At 48.8% G+C, this 19,150-nt stretch overlaps 1 protein-coding gene across 8 annotated transcripts in view; it reads left to right on the top strand.

Annotated features, from left to right (window-relative positions):
* The window catches only part of HECTD4 (HECT domain E3 ubiquitin protein ligase 4), a 4,298,785-nt gene that overhangs the window by 2,766,941 nt on the left and 1,512,694 nt on the right, over positions 1 to 19,150 (top strand). For all 8 annotated transcript variants that reach the window (XM_069619495.1, XM_069619492.1, XM_069619493.1 and 5 more), the window contains exon 52: positions 697 to 823. In XM_069619495.1, coding sequence (XP_069475596.1) covers positions 697 to 823 — 127 coding nt within the window. The remainder of the gene's footprint in view (positions 1 to 696; positions 824 to 19,150) is intronic.

Genomic DNA, 19,150 nt, shown 5'->3' on the forward strand with positions numbered 1-19,150 from the left:
CCACCACATGGGCTTCATTGCATGCCTTGAAATCTTAATTCCCTGGTGGTCAAGAATATGTAGTGGGCAGGACGGTCTTTCAGAACTTCCTGGTTTAATTTAGCATTGTCGTCTTTATCCCACCTCAAAACGTCTTGTGGCTTCGTTTTGACACTTTCAGAAGAATCTTTGGTCAAAATGTATTCTTTTGAAGAATCAATTACTAATCTTCAGTAAGGTTCTTTCTGATGGATACGTTCATTCTTTACACATATTCCGTTGTGCTTTTCCACGTGTTCCTCAAAACTCTAATCAAATGATAATCAATTGGAAATTTTGCAAATTATCAGCTGGAATCATTTTTGGTTCTCAATGTCAGTTCTGCTCTTCCGTGTCTACACCCGAATTCAAAAGCCAGAGCAGACTGAAATGGTGCCAGCAGCTCTGTGTATAAATGAGTGAAATCACTTCAGCGCCTGTCACGCCAGGGAACTATTATGATGACTAAGCTGCAGTGCTCCACTTGATGCCTATTTAAAAGAGGGATTTGTGAAGGTGAGGAACATTGGAAAGATTTAATGTATCCATAAGAAAGAACATTGCCAGTGTTAAGTCAACTTGATATCCTGTAGCTGTATCCTACTGTCACTTGAGCACAATTGCACCTCTCTATTTTGCTTTTCTGTAAGGCATGATTATTTTCTTTTTTCTTCCCAGGAGGATCACTACGCTCTGCTGGTTAAAGCATGGGAGACCAAAGTATTTCCAACAATCAGAAGACGTTTTCGTAATGAGGCTGAGAGAAAGTCTGGTTTGGACCAGATTAAGGGAGCATTACAACTAGGTATGGCTATTTATTTCAAAATATCCACTTTCCATAGTTACATTTAGTTGCTAGTACTGTGTTTCATCAATACCCATTTGAGTGATCACTAGGTATTTAGACAATGGTTACCAACCATTGAGCAGCCAGTCAATCGGGTGTTTTTCTTTTCATTAGTCACCCCTGGGACCGCTTGTATGCCTTGTTACTGCCCTCACCTCCAATACTACTCCCTCTGTACCCCACAAACCCTAGTCTCCGGCCTCAGACCCCCACATCCACAAACCCCAAGTTATCTGGCCCCAGTCATATTCCCTGCTCTGCATTTGTCATCCCATTAGAAATAGTGAAAGAACTATCATCTATTTACTATTGCTAACACTGCCATCTAGGGAAATCACCCCCAATTTTCTTTAAAAAAAAAAAAAAAAAATTATTAGCACTCCAGTTAACGGCTCGGACAGGCTTTAGTATTAATGTCCCCGAGCCCTCAATTTGCTAAGTCCTACTAGGGCGGCGATTTGTTACTGCCAAAGCCTGTCTGCAAAACCAATACTTAAGTCTACATTATGCAAAGCATTCAACTGATCCATCCTTGCAGTTTGATCCTCATTGCACCATGTGGCCATGGCAGATCTGGTACCCGGACTTACTCCAGCTGTCAGTGGCTCCGTCCATCCGGTATTACCCAAATTTACCTTTTACAATTGACCTTTTGCACAATTGACCTAATTATAGTGGTCCTAATTGACCTTCTGCACAATTGACTTTTATATTATTTTATATATGTATTGGGTTGGTTTTGGATTATATGTCCTAATTGACCTTCTAAATTAGGTCAATTCTCCCGAGGTCAATTGTGAAAAGATCAATTAGTAGACAACGTCCATCCAGCTGCTTCCACTTCCTGATTTTCTCTCAAGAGGAAACTGAGCAATACTGTACCATGAGCCCGCGTCGCTGAGCCTCACGGCCTGGTTCCTGCATCCCTAGAGTTTGGGCACTTTTCCCTGCCGCCAGAGCTTCCTCTACATTGTCTTGTTACATCCACAAATGGAAGCGCTTCACAGTGTGGTACAAGACTCAGAAGATTATGCCTCTGCAGATAACAGCCCCGCAGCTCCTTCCGTGTCTGCTTTCACTGGCCAAAGCTGGGCTAGATCACGCCTCCATCAAGGTTCATCTGGCTGCCATATCCCGGTACACCCGGGCGCCAGGCAAACCCTCCCTGTGGTAGCACAGGCTTGTCAAGGCTGCAATGGCCTCTTCAGGAGTGTTCTGCCGTTGGAGGCTCTGGCCCCAGCTTGGGAGATCAATGTAATTTTGACTAAGCTCATGGGACCTCCCTTTGAACCAATGCATCAGGCCCCTCTTATATTTGTCTTGTGGAAGACTGCTTTCTGCTAGCCATTACCTCGGCCAGGCGAGTCGGGAGATGCAGGGCCTCTCTTGCAAGCAGCCGTACTTGACCTTCCACACTACAAGAGTGGTGCTGCAGAACCATCCCACCTTTATGTCGAAGGTTCCTTCGGAGTTCCATCTTAACGATTTTTCGTTCTGAACCCTTCTACGCCTGCTGAAAGGGCGTTACATTCACTGGACATTGCTCATGCCTTGGAGTTTATTGTGGCACGCACAAAGGATATTTGGAAGACATCTCAGCTATTTGTAGAATTTGGCCATGTGGGACACAGGAAGGCCCTGTCTAAGGCTTCCATATCTAGGTGGCTCTCTGGCTGCATCATGCACTGTCATAGTCTGGCCAACAGACCGCTTCCATGCCATGGCAGCGGAGAGCCAACTCCACCAGAGCCATCACAGCGACAACAGTGTTTCTCTCTGGTGTGCCCCTCCTGGACATCTGCAAGGCTGCTATGAGGATGTCCACCCACACCTTCATAAGATTCTACTGCATTGACAGGGACTCCAGGGAGGAGTAGCGGATCGGCCAGGCGGTGCTACGTAACCGGATTGCTTGAGGTGAGTCTGTTCCAGGGGTAAGTGTATTGCTCCTGTTTAGTATTGCCACTTCCCATGGTTATGTATTTGTACTTCTGTGTAATCGTATTTATGAGCATGTGAATCCATGCAAGACCCCATGTTGGAGAAAGAAGCAAGTTACTTACCTGTAACTCCCGTTCTCCAGCATGGGTCCTACATGGATTCACATGCAATCCCTCCCTCCTTCCCCCTCTTTTTGGTTTGGACTGCCACTTTACATGCTCCACCAAATCTGAAGATGGTCACTCGGGGTGGAGCTTAGGAGGACGAGTGTCATTGGCCGATAGCAGTATGACCCAAAGTACAATGATTGGTTGTAGAGGAGACAACCAGTTTTCAGTCTAAAGTGAAACTGCTTTCTTTTTACCAACATTCCCAGCCTGACGACAGGGAATATTCCTGAACATGTGAATCCATGCAAGACCCATGTTGGAGAACAGGAGTTACAGTTAAGTAACTTGTTCCCTTTAAATAAAGTATTCTGTCCCAGTGGGACGAGGAGGCCAAACAAGAGCGATATAGAAAAAACCCAGACGTACGCCGGGGAAGTTCCAAGCATACGTCCCAAAACGAGGGAGGAGACTAGCAACAGAGAAAGCCAGTGAGTTACAAAAGGGCAGAGCTGCTGATTCCAGGAAGTGAACCAGACGCGCAGTGTCTTGACGAGAAGGCAGAAATCAAATCAGAAGCACAACTCCTTACCTGGAGAAGAGAGAATTAGACGTGCAGCGTCTGGTATCCTGGAAGGAATCGGAAGCCGAAATAGACACGCAACATCTTACCGGGTAGTGAGCAGCCAGACGCAGAGCATCCTAGTTCCTAGTTGGAGAAAGGGACACTGGCAGGGGTACCATTATCAAGAATGACTCTTGTTGCAACGGGAATTCCCCAACTAACGCCAAAGCCCCTGTGAAGACAAAAACACGGCATCTAACAATATGGGAAGTACATTGTGAATATCCTTGACAATGGCATGATAGAGGAAGCCTTGAAGGAGGAAAGGCAAGAAAGCTGACAATACAGGGAAGAGACCTGAACCACTAGAAGTCCTGGCGGCGTTGCCCCTAGAAGTCCCAGGTAACTGGTATAACGGGAGACCCGGGAGATGAACAGAGAATCGTTATGGGACTAATAATACTCGTCCCAGTCAAAATAAAGAAGACTGTGATAATTAAACCAAGAAAGCTGAAAGAAAATTTACATTTTTATTTTTTATTTATGTGTATTATGGCTCGAAAAACAACCCTTTTACAATATATACTATAAATTACAAGCACGTACACTTCAAAATAACCTCAATTCATAGTACATGTATTAAAAGAACAACAAAAAAAGAATTCATCAAAGTTAAAAAGTAGACAGCACAATAATAGAAGAGTAATTCATCAATTTTGTCAAGGTTAAAATAGTAAAATTGACAATGATTCTCTCTAGAGATAGTGTTTAAGAAGCAATTAAATGCTTTATGATGGAAATATATAATTTAAAAAAGGTTTTAAAAAATAAGTCATGTGGGCAGTAAGTCAAGTTGTTTCTTTGCTTGGACCCAAATTTAAAGATCCATCACCGTAGTTATTACTGATTCTGCCCCTTTAGACGGATGCCAAAAACTGATCAGACCAGTAGGTGGGAAAATTGGCATAGCCTTTCTCGTATTCCTGAATTGGCGATGAGCAAGCCGTCAGTATATGCCTAGTGGTCTCTATGTTTGATTTGCAAAGTCTACAAATAAGGTCTTCTACTGGAGTACCCTTCCAGGCTCCCACGTATTCTAAGACTGGGAGTATATCCATACGTAAATAGATAATGAATCTGATTAGGGCCAGCAATGCAATTTAGTCAAATTGGCATGCATAGTTTAGAAAATCATGCCCTGTTGGGTATATAACCTGTAGCTTCTTTTTTTAGCCAATGGTGAAAGGGACAGTGCATGATCCCATTCGATTGTTTTCTTTTTTAATTTACGAGGGAGCAGGGCCTGATCATGTGCGGCATGGAAGGACAAATTAATCATATGAAGATGAGCTGTTACAGTAGCCACCAATTCCTTGTATATAATATTTGTCGATTTCAAGTTAGCATGGGCCACTGTCAGTCCCAATAATGAACCTTTGCTCACGTTTTCTGAGTTAATCTTTACCAGGAACTTACACTTTGCTATTTTCCAATGTGACACAAGGGAATGTAACCCCAGTTCTAACTGTATTGCTTCAACTGTAATAGCTCCCGGTAGAGTCAGCAACAAACGTAAGATTTGTGCCTCTATCTTTTGCAGCCAGACGACCGCCCTCTATGGTAGAACTTCTAATGCTTATATTATGCCCGGAATTATGCATTTTTTGTAGGCCTCCAATTTAGCCTCCATGGAGTGACCCCCACACCTATCAGTCACCACCTTAATAGCCAGCCATGTACACCAATTCTTGGGTGGAAGAAACTCCGAATAATAAATGAGAGAGATGGATGCCCTAACTGAGAGGCCTAAGTAATTGTAACTGGTGACCTGTTTCAAGGCTATTCCACCCATGACCCCGGAGAAAGAGGTGGTACCATAAGCTTTTTCCCTATTGGCATTATTTTGGTTTTAGATTGATTGATTAATCCTTAGGCCATTACATTGGGCATATTGTTGCAGGGCGTCAAGGGAGTGTTTTAAACCCAGTGCAGTCTGATTTAGGACTGCAGTGTCATCTGCATAGGAGAGCCAGGTGATATTCGACCCCCCCAAAACCTAAGTGGAAAGTTGGAAGAAGGCTGAATGAGAATTGTTACGGGATTAGTCATACTCGTCCCAATCCACGAGAGGCTGTGATCCTTAAACCAAGGGGATTGAGTGAAAACCACTCTAACACCAATCTTACTTGTCTCAGTCAAGATAAAAGAATCCAAATAGTCGAACCTCAAGAAGTGAATAATAGCCAATACTGTAACACTCAGTCTTATATTGGTTAAAGCCCAATAAAATAAAATAGTAGAGACTGATGAATGGCGGATGAGTTTACCACAGGAAGAGAAGAGAACACATCTATGTAGAGAGAATGAAGAAGAAAGTAATAGATCCCAAAATGGTAATAACTAAAGGAAGGAGAAGCCAAAAAAGTCTTGTATGAATTGTGTGAACTAATCAAATCAGTCACCGAAGACTACATGAGGATTAACTATCGAAATAAAACTTTGCGAGAAGCAAATCAAGCCACTGAAGAAGGGAGTTGTTATAGTGTTAGGGTCCAGTAGGTTTCGTTTTGGATGGTGGATGGTTTGAAAAAAATCGCTGACAGGCACCTTAGTTGCGCCAGGCATGGATGCCTTAAATATAGCATGAGGAAAGTTAGGCCTTTTTCCTTTTCTTTAATAAATGTAAAACTGAAATGGCTGATCAGTCTGCATCCTTCTTCTGACATGCCACAATACTCTCAAATTCCAACAGTTGGTTTGGTGTAGCTCGACGAGCACTCTCTCCAGCTCGCATGCTCTCTGACTCCAGACATGACGTTGACGGTACATTTATAGTACACACTACTGTGACGAATCCCTAGATGTCATAAATTCTCCTCTGGGGGGAGGCCCTTTCCATGAGGCCAGGAACGTGAGGCCGCTACCCAACAGTCCCCCTGGGGGTGCTACTTAGCAGGTGGATCACTTAGGGCCCTATGGTATTAGAGACAACTTATGGGAGAATGCAGTATCCCCATAGACCATCATACCTTAACCCACCTTCCTCACCAACCTCCTACAACATAATTCCTAGTGTTCATATCGGTTTCCTTAAAACCAGTAAGGTGGGATCTATATCCCTTATGTACTGAGATGAGGGATAGACCAATAGACTCACTGGGAGTCCCTAAGATCAGTACTAGGACGAGGAAGAAGTGAGGAGGCATAGAGAGCACCTCTATAAACCATACTGACCTGCCTAGTCTTTATAGACTTCCTATTGGCTAAGGCACAGCTGAAATAGAAGAAGGAAATTCAAACACAGAGAGAGAGATCCTCCCTGGAGGAGCCAGGGAGCTGTGGAGCCTGTGGTCAGGAGCCAAAAGAAGCAGTCAAGGACTGGATGCTTACCCATTGACAGAGGTGATCCAGAGACCTTCACAATGGTCGGGCTGTGTCTGGAAGCAGGAGGAGCGATGTGCCAGCAGATCGAGAGAGCTGGAAAGCGTTGTCCACCTGGAACACGCTGCCTAAAACCAGGAAGCTGCTGCAGCGCTCGGATGGAGGAGATGGTACCCGAGTGGGGGCGAAAGATCCAGAAGCAACCGAGCAAGACGGTGAGCAACCATAGGAGGGTTGGGGGAATCAGGCTGCTTGCTGGGAAACCTGTGGGACCATACCGCAGTGGGACACTGGTCTGGGAGTCGTCATCTTCGTGGCGGTCCCTGGCAGACTGGGAGACCAGGGCTGCCTAAGCCACAAATGAGAGAACCAATAATTAAGGGGTCTGGGACCTGAGAGAAAGAACACCAATACCAAAGGGGTCTGGGCCCGACAAAAAAGAATACCTGGCAGTATAGTGAACCGGGTACAATTATTGAAAATAAAGAAGAACTTTGAAGGGATTGGGAGCCACACCCAATACCGAACTGCCTCCAAAACCATCGTCGTAGTCAAAGTACCTGGCAGGTTAGTGAACCAGGTGGGCTGTTAGCACTGTGAGCATTGAGAGAAAAGCCAGGGGAAGGGAGACATACTCTCTGGTGTCTGTAAACATTGTGGAATAAGCCAAGAGAAGGGGGTCATTCTCTTGGCACCACAAGAGCTTGAGAAAGATCAAGGGGAGGGAGCCATGCCCCTAGCTAGCACTGTGAAGATAAGAGACGACGTGTTCTATGTGCCTTATTGAACCTCAATCCAAGGAACCTTTTGATACTTTTTGATTTGTATCCTATGAGAAAAACATTTCATTTCCTTTCGGCTGTCATCCAGAAGAAGGAAGACATTCTTCTGGGCAAGATGATCACCCCTTTTCCTTAGTTGAGTTTATAGTGCAAGGGATGGAAATAGATTTTTGGACACAGTACGGTGGACTCTTTGCTTTCGACTGACATCCTGACAAATTCTTTAGTATTTAGTTGAGGCAGGGAAACCCCTAGTAGAACTAGGGTCAGACAGGGTTAATTCTCTTTACTTTTCATACTAATAAAAGTCTACAGCCAAAAACATGCCACCTGTTTTTCGGTTTCCTACTTCTGCAGCCTTACAGTAGGTGCTCCGTCCTCCGTTTCATTTTTATGCACTCTCGGCATGTGGTTTCTCAGAAAGGTGTTCTTTTGAAACATTTGCAGTGCCATTATGCCTGGTCCTAGGCAGTCGGGTTTCAAGCATTGCTGAGACTGCAACTCCAAAATGTCCATCGCAGACCCACCCAATACCTGTGTGTGGTGGCTGGGGATGGATCATGATGTGGAGCAGTGCGGCTCATGTCAATCGGACCTGAAGGCCAAGTGGAATCCAGCTGCCAGACTGGCGATAGGCTGTCCTCCGTCTAAGTCGCCTGGCCGTTCTCTCCCTAAATTGTCCGAGGTCGAGATAGAAGAGCCAACCCGGGAGAAGGAAGAACTTGGCCTTGCGACATCATGATGCAAGTGGTCCTGACACATGCCCCAACCTTGGGCTGCAGAAGGCATCTCCATGCACGCACCCCAATGTCCAATTTCGGAAGGTGGTGGAAAAGATAGTATGATATGATATGGCATTTATAACACGCCTATACACAGGTATTTCAAGGCGCCCTACACTCGGGTGACTTGTTGAAGCTGCTAGTACAATATGAGCTGACTGATATCTTGGATAAAGGGTCACAGTCTGAAACTGCCCTCTTATTTAATCCAGCAATTGCAGATCGGTCTTGGCAACACTCATGCTCTACTTCAGTGGTCGATAAGGACCGTAGAAAGAAATGTAAGCCAGCATAAGGGGATCATCCCTTCCTGCCGAGTCCCTCAAACCCCAAAGGGTTGGTGGTGCAAGCGGCCACAGTGAATTCAAAGCCTCACTGGATTCCCTGGCCAAGAAGTGTTTCGCTTCAGGGACTATTGCCTTGAAGATAGTGAACGCTATGTGCGTACTAGCAAAATACTCCCACATTTTGTGGAATGTGATATCCGGTATGTCCACTCATTTGCTGGAAGAAGAGTTCTGAGGTGGCTTTCTCAACCTCTTCAACAACAGCAAGGAAGCAACATGTCAAGCCCTACAAGCCAGTTTGCATGCAGGGGATTGCGACTGCGCCCTTTGACCGTGCGCACTTGCTTGGGTTCAAGGCAGACGAATCCTTGAAAAGTTTAAGGAGTTAAGGATTACCACAAGATCTTTGTTTTTGGCAATCCAGCAGCCCTCATGATCTCCTTCCTTCACTTTCGGCACCAAAGATAAAGATTTCTGCCATTTCCCAATGTTTGCCAGGAAGACTCAATTGCCCCAAGCCGTGACGACAGAGAGACACTACAGATGCACCGGAAGGGCTAGTGGTATTTGAGGAGTAGGGAGTTGACAACCTCGGTACCTATGGCAGCTTCTGCCCATCCTCATATTTCCCACGTTGGTGGGTGTATCTCCACCTTTACAGACATTTTGCAAGAGATCACTTCAGATATTCGGGTTCTGCAATTGGTCATAAATGGATACGGTCTCCCGTTACTATGAAAACCTCCAGACAGACCTCCCTTGCTTCTGTGTTCGGATCTTGAGCCTGCACTCCAACGGGATCTGGTCACCCAGCTGGTGAAAGTAGTAGTGGAAACTCCTTGCACCTGAAGAGAGGAATGGAATAGTATTCCCAGTACTTTCTGGTGCCCCTGGTGCCCAAGGAGTGTGGGGTCATCTGTCTCATCCTGGACCTCAAGGGCTTTAACAGGTTCTTGAGGAAGGACAAGTTCAGGATGGAGACAGACATTGATTGTGATTCTGCAGACTCTGCAGAGCCAAGAGTCGCTGGTAGTGTTAGACCTGCGTGATGGCTATTTCCATGTGCCAATTCATGGAAGACACAGGAAGTTCGTGAGGTTTGTCATCAGGAGCTCCCATTTCCAGTTCAAGGTACTTCCTTTTGGATTGATCCACGTACCCAAGCTGTTCACCAAGTCGATGGCAAGTGGTGACAGCCCATCTTAGGAGGGGGAGGGATCTACGTCCCTCCCTACCTGGAGGATTGGCGCATCCACAGCTGTTCGCTGGAGCAGGTGTCAAGTAGTCTCGAGGGTAGCTGCCAGTGGCTACATGACTTGGGATTCTCACTGAAAGTCCAACACAACACCATCCCAGAAGGTGCAATTCATTGGAGCAGTCCTGGAAATTCAAGTGAGGAACTCTTGCCCAAACAAGGATGGAGCCACCAGCATTCAACAGATGGTCACCTGCTTCCAGAACATAGACATGCTGCCAGCCTTGTTCTTTCTTTGCCTCCTTAGATTCATTGCATCCTGCTTTTTCCTGTTGCCCGAGGCCAGACTGAGATTTCACTCACTGCAGTGGTTGCTCCGCGACCAGTACTTACAGTTCTCTGGCGATATGTCAGATGTCCTTTGAGTCTTGGAGAGGCTAGTCAAAGACCTGTCATGGTGGTAGAGTTGGGAGAAATTGATGGCGGGGGATTCATTTCTGACACCTTGGCCTGAGGACCAGATAGTCACAGATGCCTAATTGAAAGTCTGGGGTGCTCACTTCGGGGGAATCTGCAGGTGAGCTGGCTTTGGTCCCAGGCAGAATAACAGAAACATATCTATAGGAGCTGTGAGCCATCAGACTGGCGCTGATGGCTTTTGTGCCGTTCCTTCGTTGGAAAAATGTCTGGATTTTGACAGACAACACAGTTGCCATGCACTACCTCATAAAGACAGTGGGGGTCTGTTCACTGCCGCTATGCAAGGAAGCAATGCAGCTCAGGGTGTTGGAGAATTTCTCTGTCTTGGCAGCTCATTTGGCAAGCACAGTGCATACATTGGTGGATGCCCTGAAGAGATGGGGCTTTGTCACCTACGAGTGGGAGCTTTTCTCGGCAGTCCTTGTATCCCATTCTGTGGATCTGTTTACAACGAGGGCCAACACTAGTTGCACACTCTTTTTCTTGAGGGCATTTCCTCCCAGAGGTGTATGTTGCATGCCTTCTTAGTGGAGTGGACCTTCAACATCCACCATGTGTTTCTCGCGTTCCAATCATCCTGTTGGGTTGAAAATGTTTCTTGCTCACTTGATTCTGATCGTCCCGATTGGGCATGGAGAACATGGTTCTCTGAACTTCTGGAGATGGCCATCTGTCCAACTTGCCACCGCCCTCAGAGGGCAGACTTTTGTAGTCAGAAGGTAGATTGCTTCACCCGAATCGGGACTCTGTCTCTATGCGTGGTTCTTGAGAGTCTGAGGTCTGATGGCTGGAATCTTCCTAATGAGGTGTTGCTGGGTGAGTGCATGCCATCAACTAGGTCTGTTAAAGCATGCAGGTGAAAGATGTATGAGGACTGGTACAGAGGGTGAGACGCAGACTTATTGTTGTGCCCCACTTGGAGTGTTTGCTATCACTGGCTAGACAGGGACTGCAAGTGGGTATGGTGAAAGGGTTTCCTGGACACTTTCCATTGTTGGAGGTCCCCAGAGCAAGGCTCTATCTTTTCAGTTCTGTTGGATGCACAGTTTCTAAAAAGGTTGGTGAATGTTTGTTCTAGCTCAATTCGTGTTACTGCCTTGGGTCCTGGACATGTTTCTGTCTTTCCCGATTGCTTCCCCTTTCATACCCTTACATTCTTGTCCTTACACTTAAGATTGCGGTCTTGGTGGCAGTCCCGTCCGCTAGACATGTGAGTTAATAGCAGGCTTTGTCATATAGGCCTCCTTTTCTTCAGTTTTCAAAAGAGAAGTTCACCTTTACTATTAGGCCCTCGTTCTTACTTAAGGTAATATCAGTTTCTTGTTAGCCAGAAGATTGAGCTACTTGGTTATCCTCCTCCTCCTTCTTTGAAGGAGGAGGAAGGTTCCATAGGTTGGACTCTAAACAAGCAGCTTTTATGTGGCTGGGATGGCTCTATTTCTCCGAGACAACCAGTTATTTGTCTCTCGCAGGCACGATTAGTACGTGCAGTTACTAAACAGAATCTTTTGCGCTGGATTGCCCTGTGCATAACATAATGCTATAAGAAAGCTGGGAAGGAAGGGCCATTGGCAACAAGCTCATTCCACCAGAGGGTGACAGCTTCCTCTGCATTGCAGTAGAGTTTCCTCTGAGAGAAATTTTTCAGGTTGCGACATGGTCTTTACATACTTTCTCCAAACACTACAGTCTGTATTTGTTCGCTCGTAGGAATGCCAAATTTGAAAGGACAGTTTTGCAGAATTTCTCTGTTTAGCCTGCTTTTAGCCAGCCTTGTTGTTCTCACTGTTTTGGGAGTCTATCCAGATGAGGAATATGTAGGAAGATGCAATCCATTGAAAGAAAAATGACAAGTAATGTTCTTTATTTGTAATCTCCTCCCACAGATTCGTCATTGCCCTCTCATCCTGTCCTGCTTCTGAAAACGTACTGAGGTGAAGGATTGAGAGGACTTAGTCTTTGTTGACAGTTCCTCTGGCTTTTTGTGAGGAGTGAGGAGGAAGAGGTGACTTTGATTAAAAAAAAAAATAACCACAAAGAGTAGTATTAAATCTGGGTTGACTTCCGAAATAGTTCTATAATACTCTTGTGGTGCGTTTAAAAATTAAAAAAATGTAAACGTTGTTTATTAGCATTATTCAGTGGAATAGCATAGTTTAAAACAAGAATGAACAACAATTACAAACATAGGAATTACACGCGTCGCCCAGCCAGCCATCCTGATAGAGATGAAACATTATATTTTATTTTTAATTAGTTTTTTATTGCATTTTTAACATACAACAAAACAATATGGCTGGCGGAGAACCCTCCACTTGGGTGGCCCACACCTCACGTAAACCATCAATGTTGCGTCCCACCCCATCATCACATTGGGTCACACTGGTAGTCCTCGTTCAAATAGGGGAAAAGATTGCAAAGGATGTCTAAGTCAAAGACTCATTACTAACTAGCAAACATTTCATGCCACGGTCTTCAAGACCCAGGACACTGGCCAGAACCTAGCCGTAACGGTTGCGTACCCATGGCATCTGTGCTAACAGTTACCAATGAACCTGGAGCCCACAAGGATTCTCCTCATAGCACAAACCAGCATTTGAACAAAACAGCATTGTCTCAGACTCCTACACCCTGGTACTCAACACACAACATAAAGAGAGGAAGAGCGTGCCCTTGTGCCTCAGCATAATATATGGAGCCTCCCAGGGACCAAGACCCTTCAGTGTTTATTCTGACAGGCAATTGTCTTCGCAGGAATGGTTGTCAACAGCTTCTCAGCACTCTCAGGATCAAAACAGATGTATTCTTTCTCATTCCAGGAAACGTTAGGTTTAGCAGGTCTAAGCAATCAGGCTTTCACAACACCTTCCAAAAAGGACTTCTTTATGGTATTGAACCTCGTCCTTTCCTTGTCAGTCACGGGTGCCAAATCATGGAAGATGTGAATCCTGTGTTCCTAGAACTCCAAAGACTTTTTGGCCGCTGCGGCCTTCAAAATCCTGTCTCTATCACGTGTGTCACTAAGCTTGACAATGAGTGTCGGGCCAATAGGCGAGTTGAGCGATCTGTTGGAGGAAGAGGACTTGATTCTGTACTTTTGTCCACATATATAGGGTCCTCCTCCACCTCCAAGTCTAGCAGTTCAGGGAGCCAGCTTGTAACGAAGCCAATGGGGTCATCCCCTTCTGCACCAGTAGGGAGACCAATAGTTAGCAGTTTTTTAGCCGGTGCCACATTCTCCAGGTTTTTCAATCTGTTCTCCATTTGCCAGGTTTCCTTTCATCACTCCCTCCATGTCTCGTCTCATTTGTTGAACCAGGGGTAACGTTTTGACACACTGTTGGTCCAGTTCATTGGTTTTCCGTTCAAGGGTGGCCGTCCTTGTCTCCAGTTGGGCCACTTTTGCACTTAATGCATCAAATTTGTTCTCCAACCATGAAATTGACTTCTCAATCCTTCCCAGCACCGCCATAACGGGGTCCTCTGCCACCAGTTTCTCCTGACTCTGTTGTCTGCCCTGCGGTGAAAAGAAATCTGCACCTTTAGCCCTACTCTTCCTGCCGGACTTCCCGGATGCCATTTTACCCTCTTTCACCTTGTAGCAGCTTATCCAGAAAAATTTAGAAAAAGGGGTGTGACACTACTATGTCTTGCCGTACATCTATCACCACCTTAAAGAGTCTTTACAGTCATGCACACCCCAGCTGGATTGAGCCGGATACTTACCCTGGAGACTGCTACTGTACTTTGTGGAGGAAACCTGCCCTCACAAGAATCAGCTGTTCCCTTTCTGCACCCCCAAGAGGCAGATCAGCCACACATGGGTCGTGAGAAGAACCTCACAAGCACAGAAGTTCCCAAGAAGGCAGCTGCCACGTTTCACTTCTTCCACTACACCTGCTTCCACTCCAACCAACACGTATAGTCAGTGCCTACATCCATTAGAAGTTCTACCATAGAGGGGGGGTTGTCTGGTTGCAAAAGATAGAGGCACAAATCGTATGTTTGTTGCTGGCTCCACCGGGAGCTATTGCAGTTGAAGCAATAAAGTTAGAACTGGGATTACATTCCCTCATGTCGCGGGGTGGGAACCATTTAAGCGCTGTCAGCAGCACCCTGCTAAGAGCCGCATATCCCCAAGTAAACCAGAGAGTCACACTCTCCATGACAACGGGTCCCGCTGGCCCCGAAGCCGTTCCTCCATGCTGGCTGCATCCGTCACCATCCAGCAGGTCTCTCGTTAAGCGCTGTCACATTCACAGATCAGGTCATTCCTCAAGCAGCAGAAAAAGCAATCTGCCTCCATGCCCCGCAAGTGAGGGGCATGCAGTTTCATCGTCCTTACCAGTCTTGCGATGCACAGGCAACCTTTCCACCAGGGGCTTTAAGCCTCCAAAAGACTCTGATCTGCCCAGACTTGGCACGGATTGGATGCGCACTCACGGAGGAATGCGGGCTACAAACGCCAGCTGGATCTCTCAGCCCCTAGAGGCTGATGCAAGCCCTGATCCACTTGATCACTTCCCGGGGGCTACTAAAGCCCCCAGAATCGCCAAGCAGTCTTCCCAGTGAGCGGGGATGGGCACAAAGAGGGTCACCCTTCTCGCCTGTTACAGAGCCTCACAGAGAGGCGGCCATCTCTTTCGGGCTCTCGAGCGCCCCCCCCACACCCCGCGTGGTGCATTTTTTTGTTTTGCATTCCACCCTACATAAAAGAAAAAAGAAAAGAGAGATGATTTCCTTGGCGGCTGAGCATGGAGGAAAAGAGGGGGATGAAATAAGGAGGGTGAACTATATATGTACCATCAATGCCATGACCGAAGTGGACGAGCGCGAGAGCCAGAGAGTGCGTTTGTCAAGCTATATTATACTATGCTAACTGCTGGGATTTTCTGAGACCAACTGGTGCTGGGAGTATCTATTCAGATGAGGAATCTGTGGGAGGAGAATTCATAGAAAGAACATTACTGCTAAGTGTTCTTTCCTTCTGCACCATGGGCTATTTGTACTTATGATGGGGTTGAGGTCTCTCTGTGAACCAACTCCTTGATAGAGCAAGAACATCGTCCCCTGCAAAACCACTCTGGTTTATTGCAAGAGTTCATAAGCATGATTGAGAGACTATAAAACACGTCATTTTGTAAAATCTTTAACAAAGGAAATGGGACCAGAGGTTGCATTATTTAAGTAATGATTTTGGTGTTACTGAAGTAGTCTTGCCTTCAGCTCAGATAACTGGAAAATGAAGTCCAAGCTTAAAACAGCTCTGTCAGTACTTGTAGTTCTCCAGCATGGGGTCTGGCATGGATTCACATGCTCATGAATATTCCCCGTCGTCAGGCTGGGAATCCTCGGTAAAGAAAAAACCAGTATCAGTTTCGTTTCTGATCTGTCTTTCGTAGTAATAACCAATCACTGGTCTCTGCGTCATACTGACCACAGCCAATGACTGCCCTCTACCTAAGCACCGCCTCTGGCAGCCATCTTCAGATTTTTACCGCACGTTCATGTGTTGGGATCCTCGTGCTATTGCTCTCGAGCGTTAGTGCTTTTTTTCGCGCTTTTTCACAAAAAACTTCGATTCTTTCGGTCAAAAGAGCCTCAAGCTCCACCGATCCTACATCCGATCAACGGGGACCCGTGTCGGATTCATCTGTGCCCCTCAAGGGTGAAGATTTCGTCGAGCTACGCTTCGGAGGACTCCAGAAGCTTCTCAGGCCCGGTCTCGGAGATGGCCCAGGAGAAGGGAAGCTCGACGCCCGGAAAGCTGTTCAGGGCCTGCCCTGGATGCCAGCTGCAGAACGTCTTCAAGGAGGACGAACACTCTTTCTGCCTTTACTGCCTTTATGGGGACAAGACGCACGTGGAGAAGGACTGTGCGTTTTGCGGCAACATGTCGGAACGGACCATGAAGGACCGCCATCAACGTCTCGCCAGCTGGCTGGAGGGTAAGAGCCCGTCTGGCGAGAAGAAGAAGAAATCTGAGCGGTCTTCTAAGACCTTTGAGGGCGCCCCGGCGACGGGGGCCCAACATAAGGCCAAGCACCGCGAGTCCGCTGGCACCGGGAGCGCCGAACGGTCGGGCTCTACGGGCGCCAGGCAGGGCGCACCCTCCCCGGCACCATCAACCACGAGCCAACGCTCTGGGTCGGGTAAGAGGAAGGCCGAGCACCCGGCGAAGCTCCTGGAGAGACCCCGGTCGAGCTCTAAGGCAGAGGAGGAGCGTGGCAGTGCCCCCTCCCTCAAGGATAAGGCGGTGAGCGCACCTAAGGTGGTGAAGGCCTTGATCCATTCGACCAAGCCCTCTATCGAAACGGTCGCGGCGGCCCTGGCCCAGCCTGTGGAGGCTGCACCAGTGGTGGCGGCCTCGGGGCCCAGAATCTCCCTGCCTCCTCGGAGGGAGTCTTCTTTCGTGCCCATCGATAGGACCCCCGTGAAACCCTCCGTGGGGAAGAAGGGGGGGCAGGGCGTCGTCGTAGATTCGGCCTCAACCTCAGAAGAGGAACTGATCGAGGTCTTAAGCCACGGCCTAGGCGTGGAACAAGACCAGCCCGTCGGAATGGGCCCCGACGCAGGCGACGACGACGACATCGTCGAGGATACCGACGGGGCCCCTGCTCGCCCGTCGGATTCCCCTCTGCCAGCGCCGCAAGACAACTCGGCGGCCATTTTGTTGGCTATACAGTCCTTATGCTCTGAGATAAGGACGAGACTTCCGTTACCGACGGAGGAACCTCTCCCGTCGGGGGATCCAGAACCGGGACCTTCTGGTGTTCCCCCTACCAAGAAAAGAAGGATCCATCCACCGCCTCCTTTTCAACCGTCGCGCCCCGTCCAGCCCTCCTCCCCGTCCACCCGAGGGGATGATACGGGGACTGACACGGCAGCGAGGGGTACGGACGACGAGGCATACGACGAGGATTTTCCGTCGTCGCCTCCCACCAGGGCTTCTCCACCCGACGAGATTGGATCGTTCCACTCAATGATCGCCAGGGCATCCGAGCTTTTCCAACTCTGCCCTGAGGAGAAGAAAAAGGAAGGCTTCCTTTACCAACGGCGCGAGGCCAAGAGGAAGACGGTCCTCGCAGTGCCTCTGTTGGATGACATTTGGGATGAGGGCCTTTCCCTCCTCAAGAACCCTTCCACGACGCCAGCGAAAAGAGACCGGTACGAGAAAAAGTACCGGGTCCCGGACTCGGCCCCCCTATGCCTCCGGGCGCAGCCTACCCCGGACTCCGTCGTCTCCGCGGCAGCCAGGAAGAAAGCGGGGGGGGTGCGGCCTCCACGTCGACTTCCCCGCCGGACGGCGAGGGAAAGAAATTGGATGCCATGGGACGCAGAGTCATCTCGTCGGCGGCGACGACGATTAAAGCGGCCAACGCCTTGGCTATCGTGGCCCGCTACGACAGGGAACTCTGGTACAAGATAGCTCCCCTGCTGGATTTTCTGCCGGACGACAAGAGGGCGGAGGCCCTTGAGATCCTGCAGGAAGGTGAGGTGGCCTCGGACCACGCCATCACCGTGGCGACGGACATCGCCGACACTGGGTTCCGCCAGATGGGCAACGGCGTTTGCCTTCGACGTCGCGGATGGCTCAAGGCTACGGACTTTCGGCAGGACCTCCAGACCAGGGTCCTGGACATGCCCTTCGACGGGAACAACCTGTTTGGGAAGACAGTGGACGATTCCCTTCAGGCCATCAAGGCGGATACTGAGACGGCCCGGGCCCTTGGAGTACTGCAGCAACGGCGGACGCCCTTTCGGAGCGGCGGAGGCAAGGGCGCCTCCAAAGGTTCCGGCGGCGGTTTCGCTTCCTACCGTCAAGCGGCCCGCTCGACGTCGCAAGAGGCCTACAGAGGACGAGGCAAGTCTGGCGGACCCCGCCGTCGTCGCCAAGGAGGCCAAGGCGGCAAGGCCGCGTCCAAGCAGGATTGAACCGGCCGTGGGGTCGGGCCCCCACCGAAGCACCCCGGTGGGAGGCCGGCTGGCGGGCTTCGTCAGCGTGTGGGAGTCCATCTCCACCGACCGTTGGGTGCTGGACGCCCTGGCCCGGGGCCACGCGCTCGAGTTTCAAAGAAGGTGCCCGCGCGTCCCCCCCGTGGCCAGGAAAGAACTTCACGTCCCTCAACTTCTCCTGGAGGTAAAGGCGATGCTCAGAAAGGGCGCCATCGAACTCGTCCCAAAGAGGCTTCGGGGCTCCGGAGTCTACTCGCGTTACTTCCTCGTGAAGAAGAAGACGGGAGGATGGCGCCCCATCCTGGACCTGCGACGCCTGAACAAGTTCATCAAGGCGCAGAAGTTCCGGATGGTCACCCTCCAGCACGTCCTGGGTCAGCTGGAGGAAGGAGACTTCCTATCGTCGTTGGATTTGGAGGATGCCTACTTCCACATTCCCATCCTAAAGGGGCACCGAAAATTCCTCAGATTCGTGGTCCAAGGGCGTCATTACCAGCTCAAAGCCCTTCCCTTCGGACTACGGTCGGCACCCAGGGTTTTCACCAAGTGCCTCGCACCGGTGGCGGCGCAGCTGCGCCGCGAGGGGATTCACGTCTACCCCTACCTGGACGACTGGCTCATCCGCGCCAAGACGAGGGAGCTCGCCGTGGTCCACACGGCAAGGACCGTCCAACTCCTCACGGACCTGGGATTCTCCGTGAACTACGCCAAATCCCACCTGGTGCCCGCGCAAGTCGCACTGTTTCTGGGAGCGAGGCTCGACACAGTGTCCCTTCTGGCCTCCCCGTCGGAGGAGAGGACCAGGACCA

The sequence above is a fragment of the Ambystoma mexicanum genome, chromosome 10, assembly GCF_040938575.1.
Source record: "Ambystoma mexicanum isolate Mex_15411 chromosome 10, UKY_AmexF1_1, whole genome shotgun sequence".
NCBI classification, from domain to species: Eukaryota; Metazoa; Chordata; class Amphibia; order Caudata; family Ambystomatidae; genus Ambystoma; species Ambystoma mexicanum.